We start from the raw sequence: 12,166 nt of genomic DNA, 5'->3' as shown, positions 1-12,166 counted from the left end.
TTTTTTGGCCGCACAGCGTGGCATGCGGGATCTTAGTTCCCCGACCAGGGATCGAACCTGTGCCCCCTGCAGTGGAAGTGCGGACCCTCACCCACTGGACTGCCAGGGAAGTCCTTGGTTTTCTTTTTTTTTTTTTTTTTTCTTGGTTTTCTTTTTAAAACAAGACACCAAATCAGTGGCCGGCAAGGTTAGCAGCACCTCACAACAGTGCGCAGAGAACCGGCACCTTTTAGAACATTCGCTCCCCTGCTCACTGACAGCAGCTCGGTGCTGGGAGAAAAGTGGGTGCAGGGCGCGGCGTCCATCAGTGTACTAATAGAGTTAGTACAGGGTAAAATGAAAAAGTATTTGTGTTCAGACTTATTCACCTCTAGTTCGTGAGACAATTGATTCAATAGACTTTGTGTTCCATTCTTTTTTATTAAAAAATGTCTTGGGCTTCCCTGGTGGCGCAGTGGTTGAGGGTCCGCCTGCCGATGCAGGGGACGCGGGTTCGTGCCCCGGTCTGGGAGGATCCCACGTGCCGCGGAGCGGCTGGGCTCGTGAGCCATGGCCGCTGAGCCTGCGCGTCCGGAGCCTGTGCTCCGCAACGGGAGAGGCCACCACAACAGTGAGAGGCCCGCGTACCGCAAAAAAAAAAAAAAAAAAAAAAAAAAAAAAAAAAAATGTCTTTACTGAGGTATGAATTGTATACCTTAAAGTTTATCCACTTTAAGTGACCGAGTCAATGCTTTTGGTAAGTTTACAGAGTGGTGTAATCACTACCACGATCCAACTGTAGCACATTTCCATCACCCCTAAGAGATCTCTTATGCCCATTTCTCCCATTCAACCACAAATCTGTAAATGTGTTCATGTCCATCTGAATCTCTTGCTCATTTTTTAAAAACTGGGTTGTCTCAAGCATTGCGTTATAAGAGTTCTCTATATGTTCTGGATACAAGGCCCTGATCATATATGCACAGTTTGTAAATATCTTCTATCCTGTGGCTCGTCAGGGATTTCTTGTTTGGTTTTGTAGCAACAGTGGGAAGGTCAGCAGAACGGTGCCTGCCCTGTGTCCTCCTCCGAGGGACCCTGAGAACTTGGTGCCAGGCTGACAGGTGAGCGTCTGCTGTACCTGGGCTGAAATGCGACCAGCCCTCACCACTCTGACAGCTCAAGTGGCTGGGAGAGGTGCCCCCAGGGGGAAGTATTAAAAGGGTATCCCTCTGGCTCATCAGAGCGGCAGAATCTCCTCTGCTGACCAGGGTCAGGGTGCCCGCCCTCAGCCTCCTGGCTTCCTGGCAACCTACGCAGCGTTTTCGGTCTATAGCAAACCGCAGCCCCTGCAATTGCAGGACTCGCCTGCAGGGGGCAGCTCCCCAGCTCGCAGGGTCTGAGCAACGCGCTGGCAACAGCAGGGTCCACCCCAGGGAAAGCAACTCCACACCCAGTGGGCGTCAGCCAGCACCGCACCTCCCGGCGGTCAGCTGCTTCTCTGGTCCCCGCACCCTTCGGCTCAGTGTCCGGCCGCCTTCCTCCCCAACCCAGCCGCTTACTAGAACTCTGCTTAAAGCCAGTGGCGGAGTGGACGATGACATTCAGGAACCCGTAGAGCCCGGGAGATTCATCATCTGTGCGAGAGACCAGAGAGGTGAGCGTCCGTCCTCCTGGGAGAAGCAGGCAGGTGACAGGTTCTGCTTCAAGGTGACCCTCATGAGGGCCCCACGTGACTGTCACTTGCTTAGCAGGGGACAAGGCAATGTCAGGAGCAGAAACACACCCATCGTGGCCTCTGTCTCGGGGACCTTAGGATCTAGTTGGGTTCACAACATGGGCAAACCAGGGACCGAGAAGAGACGTGACAGGTTCTCGGGACAGGAGAGGGTCGGGGAGCATGCCACGTGGATGGGGTGTGTGTGCCTGAGTGTGCAAAGCATACCCCTGTGTGTGGCTGCATGTGCACGAGTGTGTGCAACAGTGAACGCAAGATGCAGCACAACCACAGGTGGGGGCGGGCGGCACCAGGCTGAGGGGCGGGCGGGGGATGGCGAGCGGGGCCCAGAGCAGAGGGTCTGAGGAGTGGCTCGGGACTTGGGGCCAAGCCATCGGTCTTCTCAACCACCCGGTGGCCGCCGCCTGGGAGCTACCACCCCTAACCCGTCCCGTCCACATCCCGGAGAGGCCGACAGGCCCTCAGCAGCACACCCAGCCTTGACATGGACGTCTCTGGTCCCAGGATGGCACTAACAGCAGAAAGGGACGGCGGCCTGGGGGGCACAGCCCACCTTCTTTGTTGATGGTCAGTGGGATGCTGTGGACGGTCTGAAGCTTGACGCACGAGTTGGTCAGCATCTGCAGCTCCACGGACGTGAGGGAGAAACTCTTGAAACCTAAGATGGGGGCACAGGCGCACCAACTGGTGAGTCTGCCCAGCTCTCGGACTCCCCAGGACCCCCATGGGGTGTTCTCAGACGTACCCCCATTGGGTCCTCAGCACACCCTGGTTAGGAGGACCGCAGGGGCCACCTGCTCCCAGGGAGGAGCTGGTAAGGGCAGGTGAGGCATGGCCCCGGGGGGCCCAGGCTGGGTTCAGAGGGCTGCAGGAATCTTTGCGCAACGCTCACAAACAGGGCCGCCCACCACCTTGGCACGGCCTCAAGGCAACCGGTTGCGAGGGGGTGGTCTGGGGCACCTTCCTGTGGGGCCCTGTCCCCTGCTCCCCCTTCTCTCCACCAGGTGGGCGAAGGGGATTATTTCTGAGCAGACAACACATGCTGTAAATGGTCTGGGCCCCTGGTTACAACAGGACACCTGGGACAGGAACTCTGGCAGGGCCCCAGGCACTGGCCGTCAGAGTCACCAGGAGCGCCCGCCTGCCCCCGGAGACAGTGGCACTGGCGTCTCAGCACAGGCACGAATGACAACCCTGGGGGGACAGGCGCTCAGGACAGGGCAGAGGCGTGTGGAGCCCCCAACCTACCTTGGGGGGCACACAGGGCACACGCAGAAACCTTTTAGCAAGGATGGCTCGGGAATCCCAAACCGTATGGCTGGGGGCAGAGGAGGGAACCAGGCAGCTGCAGCCCCAGGACCTGGGGCAGGGTCTGCCGTCCCACCCTGAAGGCTGCCAGGCAGGACGGGGCAGCTCTGAGCTGAGCAGAAGGAAAGAACTGCTAACGGAGGGAAGCGTCCAAAGAAGGGGCCATCCAGAGGGGAGTGGGCGCCCTGTCCTGACAGCGGTCAAGCACAGGGGAGCAGGGCCAGCACAGCATGGCTGCCCAGGTGGGCCCAGTCGAGGGCCGTATGGCATCAGCACCTGCTGGGGTGTGTGGCAGGCCTGGGGGGAGGCAAGGCGGGTGGGCCACGTGCATGGCAGCCTCGGAAAGGCAGCAGGGGTGCAGGGGGGCCCCCGGGGGCAGGCAGGGAAATCAGAGAAGGTCAGAGGAGGGGAAGGGGGTTCATGGAGGAGGTCAGAGGGCAGGCGGGGGGGCACAGAGGGCAGGGGGGCCTATCAGGACAGCCCCTCCCCCATTATCTCCCATATTAGGGCTCCACGGCACACTTCACTTGGGTAAGAGTTACACTGTCCCTTGGGGAAAACAAGGTTTGAGACCATGGGAGGCGACCATCCAGCCCTGACGCTCCCGAGCCCACAGCCTGGGCGCGCGGCCCACTCACATTTCTTCTGCTGCTCCCGGATGTTCTCCCTCCACTCGGCCCGCTCGTAGTCGGATGAGATCAGGAACGTGTAACTCTGGGGGTGGGGGAGAGCACACCCGTTATCTCCACCCCGGCTGAGCGGGCACCCAGTGGATCCAGGGCTCCGTCCTGGTCGCCGCGTGGAGCCTGCAGCATGCCCACAGGAGGCACGAGCATCTCCGCGCTGCAGGCCGGCGGAGCTGGGGCGGCTGTGCTCACAGCACTGCTCGTCCCTCCCTGCACCCTCCGCCCCTCCTGCTGCGCCTGGGTCAGGGCGTGACGAATCAGAGTGTAGGGCCACCGGGGTCACCAGGTGGGACCTGCAGAGGGGAGGGCTGATGCCCACAGGCCGGGCCCATGACGCAGAGGCAAGGCTCCCGCAAAGCCCACCGGCTGCCCCCCGACAAGTGCATGATGCCCGTGGAGGGAAAGGCCCCGGCTAGAGGCAGCAGAAGCCACTCAGGAGAGAAGCTGTCTCTCTGGCCCAAGAGGTCCCGGACAGCATTTCTGCACCGAGGGCTGGGTCTGCACAGCCCTGCAAGCCCCCTGCCCTATTGAGACGCCCTGGAGACCCCACCACCTACCAGCCACGGGGGCTCCAGCCCAAAGCCCCAGAGAGCGGCCTGTGTGCCACGTTGGGCACTCACCTTGCCGTTGCGGCTGTGCACGCGGAAGGCCATGCTGGGGGACATGAGCAAGAGCAGCGACTCCTGCTCCGAGAGCTTCTTCCGCAGCCTCTCGATGGCCTTGCTGCCCTTGTTCGCTCTCTGTGGGCAGAGGGCACGGTCACGTTTCCAGCCCTGGCCCAGCGCGGCCCGCTCCCACTCTGCCTGCCCCACCACCCCTGATGCTCGGTCCGTGGAGGACGGGAGACCGTCTGGCGGCCCAGCGTGGACAGGGTCTCGGCCACAGCGTCCAGGCCCGGCATAGACTGCCGGATGTGCTCAGCCCATCCTTCTTAAGGGATTAAGTTCTTCCTCTCACAAACCTCCCTTTTTTCACTTGCTCTGAACTTAGACAATGTGAAGGGGCCTGTCGTGACCCTAAAGGCCCCTCCCTGCTCCCGGATCTGCCACATTTCAGCATCAGGTCCCCCGGGAGTGACTGCGAGGGTCCTGATGGAGGGTGACATGCACCCCCAGGACCTGGCTAGGAAAACTCTCCCTGCCGCGTGTCATGTTCCTCCCTCCTGAAGCCCTCTGTCCCCGGGGGAGGCTGTGCTGCCTGCCACTAGGCAGAGGGTATGGCTCGGATGGGTGAGTGGTGGCAGAGAGCTTGACAGCCCCGCAGATGCAGCCCTGGCTCCCCTCTGCCTCGGGACACTCTGCCATGGGGGCCGTGGGTCCGTCGGGACGAACAAACAACCCAGAGTTCATGCCGGTCCTGGGGCTCCTGTGCTTTCCCCATCCTGTGCGGTTTGCAGTACAGAAGGTTGGGTAGGGTGAGGGCTGAGAAGGACCCCTGTCCTGCTGCACCCACCTCAGCAGGGTGTCCCTGGACATCAACCTTCTGGGGACCCACCTTGTCTTTGGCCACTGTGAGGCACCAGCTCTGGCCTAGGCTGACCCTACAGGCGAGGGGTTCATCCTCACTGTTCCTCCAGAACACTGTTCCTCTCCAGAAACAACCAGGGGCCTGCTGGGTGCAGACCAGACCCCGTGGAGGGGCCGTGTTTCCGCCCAGCCTGGGATTTGCTCCGGATCAGGGCAGTTATAAGAGGGACAGAGGGGCACCTCCCCCCACCCCATCCTGGATGGCTCCATGCCTGACGGGAGGCCTGGCACTGCGAGGGCTCACAGGGGTCCCAGCAGGTCCCAGAGACCAGAAGTGGGGTCAGATGCCCTGCAGAACTCGCCCGCCTGCCAGCGTGAGGGGACGCTGCCCACTCGAGCTGCAGAGCCCGGCCTGGCACCACCCCCAGCCCCACCTTCTCTCTCTGGATGTCGCTCTTGATCTGGGAGATCTTGATCTTCATGGCATCCAGCTCCTCATCCAGCACCAGGGGGATGTTGGGTGTGGCCTCCGCGTCGTCTACTGTCTGGAAGCTGAGATCCGTGAGCGGGATGTACCATTTGCAGTCATATTGCTGGGTTTTGCTGGGTGGGGGGAGGGGCAGGTTAACAGGCTGACCACCTTCCTTTGCTTAAGTCACTGCTTTCGACTCTGGGGAACCCTAAGCTCATGGCCATGAAGTTTACCTGACCTTCAAACTCTGCTCATGGTCCCTGAGACAGGCTGGGATAAGGCCACAGGCAGACACTGGCGATCCAGCCTCGGTGACCCCTGGGGAGGGTCATTGTGCACGTGTGACCCAGGCCCCACGGGTCTGACAAGCTCTCATCCACCCTACTCTGTGCTGACAGTGGTGGCTCACAGGCTCCCTGACGCGGGAGACCACCTAGGCCGCCAATGACAGTCAGGAGAGGACTGCAGACACGTCCAGAGCTGTAGAGTTTGAGGGGCTGCAAATCTACCCGGTGTAATCCCTCCCTCGACAGATGGGGAAACCAAGGCTCTCTTCTGATTAAATCCACTCAGCGTGGCGATGGCAGGATGGGGTGAAGAGCCCAGTTCTGGTTCTTCCCAACGTGACCTTCTTTCCTCCATTCCAGCCCCCCGGCCCCCCACTGCTGCAACCTGTGTGGTCTGATCCCTGGGGGTTTGGGTGGGGTCTGCAGGCCAATGCTGAGAATCACTTAGAAGCCACCATGATCTCGGGAAGACAAAATGTAGGGATCACCTAGTGATGCCCTCCAAGGACAGGGGAGGGGCAGCCAGTGTCCATCCCCCACCTGCACCAGACCCTGCAGCCCCCCGACCTGTCTGGGTCACGACATGACAGCCCCTCCATTGCACCTGAAGTCACAGTCAACAGCCTGGTCACCCACCCAGACCCTGAATGTTTCCAGATTCCTAATGATGAACTTTGACCTTGAGCCTGGCATCACGTCCAGTTGGAAACAGAATGTAGCTTAACGAGAGCAGCCTGGCAACAGGTTACGACCTCTCGAGGCTCACTGGAAAGAACACCAGGTCTCCTCCTGTAGAAACCACCCCATGCCCCGGGGACCCCCCCCTCGGCCGGGGCCGCACCGCCACTCACCCTCCGCTCTGCTTCTTGAGCTTGGTGCACAGGAGCAGGTCAGTGAAGAGGAAGACGTGCCGCAGCTTGCGGGCCCCCTCCACCAGCTCCACCATGAAGCTGTCCTTCAGCAGCTGCCGGTGCTGCAGGGGGCGGGGGGCTGGTCAGGGCAGGGGCGGCCAGGGCCTCCACTCCCCCCACCTCCAACCCTCACACCCACTTCCCAGCGCTCCTTCCACCTCATCCGCCCGCAAGCACACACGCCAAACGCCTTGCTCTTTGTTCATCAAAGTTCCCAAGCCCCAGACAGAGTCACAGCCACTGGCCTGGAGGCCGGAGGAGACATTGCAGCCAAGGCGACGGGAGAGCCCTTCTGAGCAGGGAGGCCCACACGTCCCCAGGACAGGCCTGGAGACCCAGGCAAGAGGCCGGCCACGTGGAGAGGGGACGTTCTCGTACGGGGACCGTCAAGGCTCAGGTAACAAGAGCTTGGGGCTCGGCCTAGAGGGCACTGCCTGGTAAGCGGGGAGGAGATGGGCCGGGAGAACTCCGAGAGGGGGCAGTCACGCTAAGGGCTGGGCCTGGATCTGAGGGAATCAGGAGGCTGGGCAGGGGTCCCCGAGCTGGGACCCCACATTCTAGTCCTTCTGAGGTCAGTGCCCACTGATGGTAGGGGCCCACCTAGGGGCTTTACACCTCTGATGCCCACCCCTGACCCTCAGGCATCCTCGAAGGAGCAGGGAGACTAGAGGCACCAGTTCCCAGCAAGCCCTGTGCCTCTCTGCCCCTGGGGGCTTCATCTGAAAGACAAGGGATGGTCCCATGGCTCACAAGTTTCCAGGGCACATGGAGGTAAGTCGGTAATTCAGTGGACAAACTGCCTGCCACCTCATCCGGGCTGGCGCCGTGCTGTGCCGAGGACACAGAGACAGGACGAGAGGCTGCCCCGCGCGCGCCCCGGGTGTGCTGTGCCAGCACGTGGCCTGTCATTGGATGTGACCCTCCTGCTGTGGGTGGGTCCTCGTGCCCACTTCGAAGATGAGAGCCTGAGCCTCAGGGAGCTCTACCATCCACCCCAGGCAGCACAGGGAGCGAGCGGGGACACTCGGGGGTCTGTGCTCAGGAGGAAAGAGGCCAGGTGCTCAATGGGGACCCTGCCCGCCTGGCCTCAGAGAAGGCCCCCCAGAAAGGGCAACTTCCCACCCCTCTCTGTGATGGCCTGGGAAGGGTCCGGAGGGTCAGGCACACACACCACAGGGGGCAAAGACTCACAGCATCTGCCTACCCCTGTCACCCCCCCCAACAGCCCCCCCAGCAGGTCTGGGCACCTGGCTCCACTGCCACCTGCCGCCTGAGGTTCTTCTCAGGGAACCTGTGCCTCCCTGAACTCCCCACACACACACTCTCAGCAGGAGCCCCCGAGAAGCAAATGCAGCCTGGGCCAGGCCCCCCAACACTCCCACATCACCGTCATGCGCAGCTCGGCTCACAGCAGCCGGCCAGGCCCTGGCACGGAGACCGGATGATTTACATGGGAGCCGCCAGTGCCAACCAGACCATGAGTGGGAGGGCAGGAGGGCTGCCCAGGCGCCCAGGCCGTGACCCATCGTCACTGCCCTCCCCCGCCTGCTGTGGGCATAGGCAAGCCCCGCGTCCGCACCCATGGGAAGCACAGAAGCATGTGCACCTGGGGACACAGCCATGCAGCACTGGAGACCTGGGCAGCCTGACTGCGGGGTCTGTGCCGGGGGGCAGGTCCTGGGACACTGAGGGCCTCGAGGAATGCCCCCTAGGCAGGGACACGCAGATGGTCTTCCAGCCCAGGAGGCAGGACCAAGGGACATTCTGTGAGGAGGGGGGGACTGCAGTCCTTTCTCCACACAAAGGAGCTGAGCTTCTGGCCACTGCCAGCAGAGGGCCCCCGACGTCCAGCTCAGAGGCGGATTCGCCCCCTCTGTCAGCAGGTCAGAATCGTCCAGGGTCCCAGCCCTGATGGAGCCCCCTGCAGGCCCTTCCCCTCCTCCCCGCCGGGTCCTGCCGCTCACAGGTTCATCCAAAGTCCCATCCCAGCCACCAACTTCATCCTCCAGAGGCCACCGGCATCACCCTGGCACTTCTGGCAGCCCCGTACATCCACCCATCCGTGGTAGTAGACACGGGCTCAGACGGCAGCCCTGCGGGGCTCTGATGGGTGGACTCAGTTGCCAGGCCCCTCCCCATGCACCCCTGCCTGTGCAAATCCTCATCTTTCCAGGAGAAGCCCCCCACCCCATGACGTCCTGGCCTGAGCCTTGCTCTGTGCTGCACCCCGTCTCCGAGGGCCACACGAGGTGCACAGTGCGGGGAGTGGACGGTGTGGCTGTCCTCTGAGCGCAGTAGGATTTTCTCACCACGAGCTTCCCCATCGTGGCAGATGTTCTCCCTCCCAAGGAGGCCCCAGGCCTCACTTCTGAACCCCAGCCCACCCTGGGGTCCTGCAGTGGCTCAAACAGAAATTGCGCAGATGGGCAGGAAGGGTCTCCCAGCTCCAGGAAAGCAGGGCCCCCACCCACGATACTGGCAAATCCACGAAGGGAGCCTGGACCCTGGCCCAGGAGTCAGGCCTCATTCTGTCTCTATCTGTGGACCCCAGCCCCCAGCTCTCGAGGTCGTGCCAGGCAGTGGTGTAGGTGTGGATCTGCCTGAATCCTGGTCTAGCCGCCACCTATCTCCCTTACTGTGCTCCTGACGGAGAACCCTGAATGAAGGCACATGCGACTCAGACTCCTGACCTTTCAGTGTCACTGGCCTTTCTCCCCAATTCGTGGCTGAGGCACCCAAGCGATTCCCCTCAAGGAGCAGACACCACAGGTCAACAGGACCAGATGCTGGTGGGGATGGGGTGGGCGCAGGTAGAAGCCCTGCCCCCATGAAGCAGCGGCCCCTACACACTTCCCACTCAGGCGCCCCGGGACCCTGACCATGGGTGCACGGGGAAGGAGGCCTGGGATACAGATGCGGGCTCAAGGGCCTGGCTGACAACTGCCAGGCGACATCTGATTTTCCTCAATTCCTGAAGGCAGCTGCTTCCAATGACCCGAAGAGCAAGGAGGCGCTTCTCCCCGGGGAACCTAAGTGCAGCGGGAGACACAGGTGCAGACCCAGCACCCACAGAAGGACTCGCACAGCTGCTTCCCAGGAGGGCGGTGCTCTTATAAAGGAACTGCCTGCGAGAGAGCATGGTGTCCCAGGAGGGGAGACCAGGCAGCACGAACCCGACAGGGACAGGAGTCTTGGCGGAAGCAAATCCCGAGTCTGGTGAGACCGTGTGAACTGCAGACAAGGGAGGCCGAGCACTCAGGTACCACTTCCCACACAGGTGTGGGAGCACAGGGCTGAGAGCAGCCTGCCCGCCAGCCCCAAGTCCCGGAGGGTCAGCCTCGGCGCCGCCGAGCACCTGGCACACCAACGGGAAGAGGAGTGGTTCCGAGCGGCAGCTACAGTAAGGTTTGCTGCCAGCCCACGTGTTGCTGGGCCATACGGCTCCTGTCCCTGCACAAGACCCCGGAGGCCGTGGGTCCGCCCCCCCCGCCCCGCGCCGCGGTGCCGCTTCCAACGAAAGATGCTCACACTAGACGCCGCCCCTGACTGGCACACCTCTGCCATCTCGCGCAAGCTGCCTGGCACCGGCTGGGCCCCTCCCGGGAAGGAGCGGAGGTGGCAGGGGTGGCGTCTGAGCCCCTCTGTTCCACATCCTGTCATCTACGATGTGCAGAGAGATGGAGACTGGGATGGGCTGTCAGAGAGGGAGGGAGGAGGGGAAGGAGAGCCCTCCTGGCCGAAGAAGTCAACCACGTTCGTTCGTTCTCCAGCCAGTTCTCTGTCCGCAAACACAAACCACACGCCCCTCCCCTTCATCCGCTTTCAAGTCCTTAAACCCACTGTTAACTGTATGTTAATGAAAGAACACTCAAGAGGAACCGAGCGGTCCCCAGGCACACAAATGCCATCCTCCTCCTCACCGCTCTCCTTAGCTGGGGACCCTGATCCGGCAGGGTGGGCGGTGCCCGGGACATAACCCCCCAAGTGAGGCCCGCACCCCTGAAACCACACCCCGATGCCCTGCACAATGGCCTGGGTTCACCCTGCCAGGGTCAAGGGCCCCCAAGTCCAGGCGTTTCTGTGTTGGGCTGAGCTGTGTGGATACAGTGGGCCCCACGCCCACCTCTGCTCGGCCGCCATGCTCACCTCTCCCTTCTTCACGGTCATGGACTGCCGGCGGGGCGTGATCTCCTCGTTAATGCTGGACAGGAAGTTCTGCGAGATGCGGAGGGCGTCTTGCAGCAGCAGGTGGTCGGGGTGGCCAGAGGGGGTGTGTTTCAGCAAGTCCTGCATTGGACGAAGGATGGAGTCAGAGCAGCCCCGGCATCTCTGCTGTGAGAGCCGCAGACGTGCTGGGTGTGACCGGGGGCCGCCTCTCACCATGGCTTGGGCCGCGCGGCAGCACTTGTGCGAGCACTGTGCCAGGAGCAGGCCCCTAACGGCGCCCCACAAGCCTATGCTGTTTGCACGTTGCAGAGAGGGGCTCCACGCTACAGGTCTGCAGCAGGTTTCTCTACCCGGGCCCTGGTGACATGCAGGGCTGGTTTTGGTGGGGGCTGTCCGGGCACTGGAGGATGCTGGCACCGTCCCTGGCCTCTGTCCATTCGATGGCAGTGGTGCCCCCTCACGTGTGGTTGTGACAAGCAAAAATTTCCCTGGACATTGTCACAGGTCCCCTGGGGCAGAACCCATCCTGGTCCGCCGGTCCATGTGAGGTCAGGAGAAAGCCCCTGACCTTCCCAGCTCCTCCTCTTTTATTTATTTTATTTTATTTTTGCGGTACGCGGGCCTCTCACTGTTGTGGCCTCTCCCGTTGCGGAGCACAGGCTCCGGACGCGCAGGCTTAGCGGCCATGGCTCACGGGCCCAGCCGCTCTGCGGCATGTGGGATCTTCCCGGACCGGGGCATGAACCCGTGTCCCCTGCATCGGCAGGCGGACTCTCAACCACTGCGCCACCAGGGAAGCCCCCGGCTCCTCCTCTTTTAGATCAGAGCCTGAGAATCCTTCTCTACTGCAAATGCACATAATTTGTGCTCAAAGTCTACGGCTTCCTGGTTCAGAGAAACAAAACCCTCTTAGCTCCCAAATCCTACAGCAAAGAGAACCTGGGGAGATGAAGTAAGCTCAGGGGAGGCTCTGGTGTTGGGGATCCCAGTCCCCCCCTACCGCTCCTGGTGGTTCTGGCTTCCCCCTGCCAGGCCTGGGCTCATCGTGGTGAGGGAACCAAATAAAGGATCTCCAGGACTCTGATGGGCCACCGGCCAGAGCCTCCCAAACCGCAAATCTCAGCTTATCTCCCTCCATCCAGGAACTCTTAG

The 12,166-nt window shown here is 61.7% G+C and overlaps 1 protein-coding gene across 1 annotated transcript in view; it reads right to left on the bottom strand.

The window, feature by feature from the left end:
• BCR (BCR activator of RhoGEF and GTPase) overlaps positions 1–12,166 on the bottom strand; it is a 100,290-nt gene that overhangs the window by 20,434 nt on the left and 67,690 nt on the right. The window contains exons 8-14 of the mRNA XM_060028432.1: positions 10,994–11,134; positions 6,788–6,909; positions 5,612–5,780; positions 4,332–4,451; positions 3,664–3,739; positions 2,271–2,375; positions 1,542–1,616 (exon numbers count right to left, since the gene is read on the bottom strand). Of these exons, the coding sequence (XP_059884415.1) occupies positions 1,542–1,616; positions 2,271–2,375; positions 3,664–3,739; positions 4,332–4,451; positions 5,612–5,780; positions 6,788–6,909; positions 10,994–11,134 (808 nt within the window). The remainder of the gene's footprint in view (positions 1–1,541; positions 1,617–2,270; positions 2,376–3,663; positions 3,740–4,331; positions 4,452–5,611; positions 5,781–6,787; positions 6,910–10,993; positions 11,135–12,166) is intronic.

Source organism: Delphinus delphis, chromosome 13 (assembly GCF_949987515.2).
Source record: "Delphinus delphis chromosome 13, mDelDel1.2, whole genome shotgun sequence".
In the NCBI taxonomy this organism is placed as follows: domain Eukaryota; kingdom Metazoa; phylum Chordata; class Mammalia; order Artiodactyla; family Delphinidae; genus Delphinus; species Delphinus delphis.
This window is presented reverse-complemented; position numbering and strand designations above follow the sequence as displayed.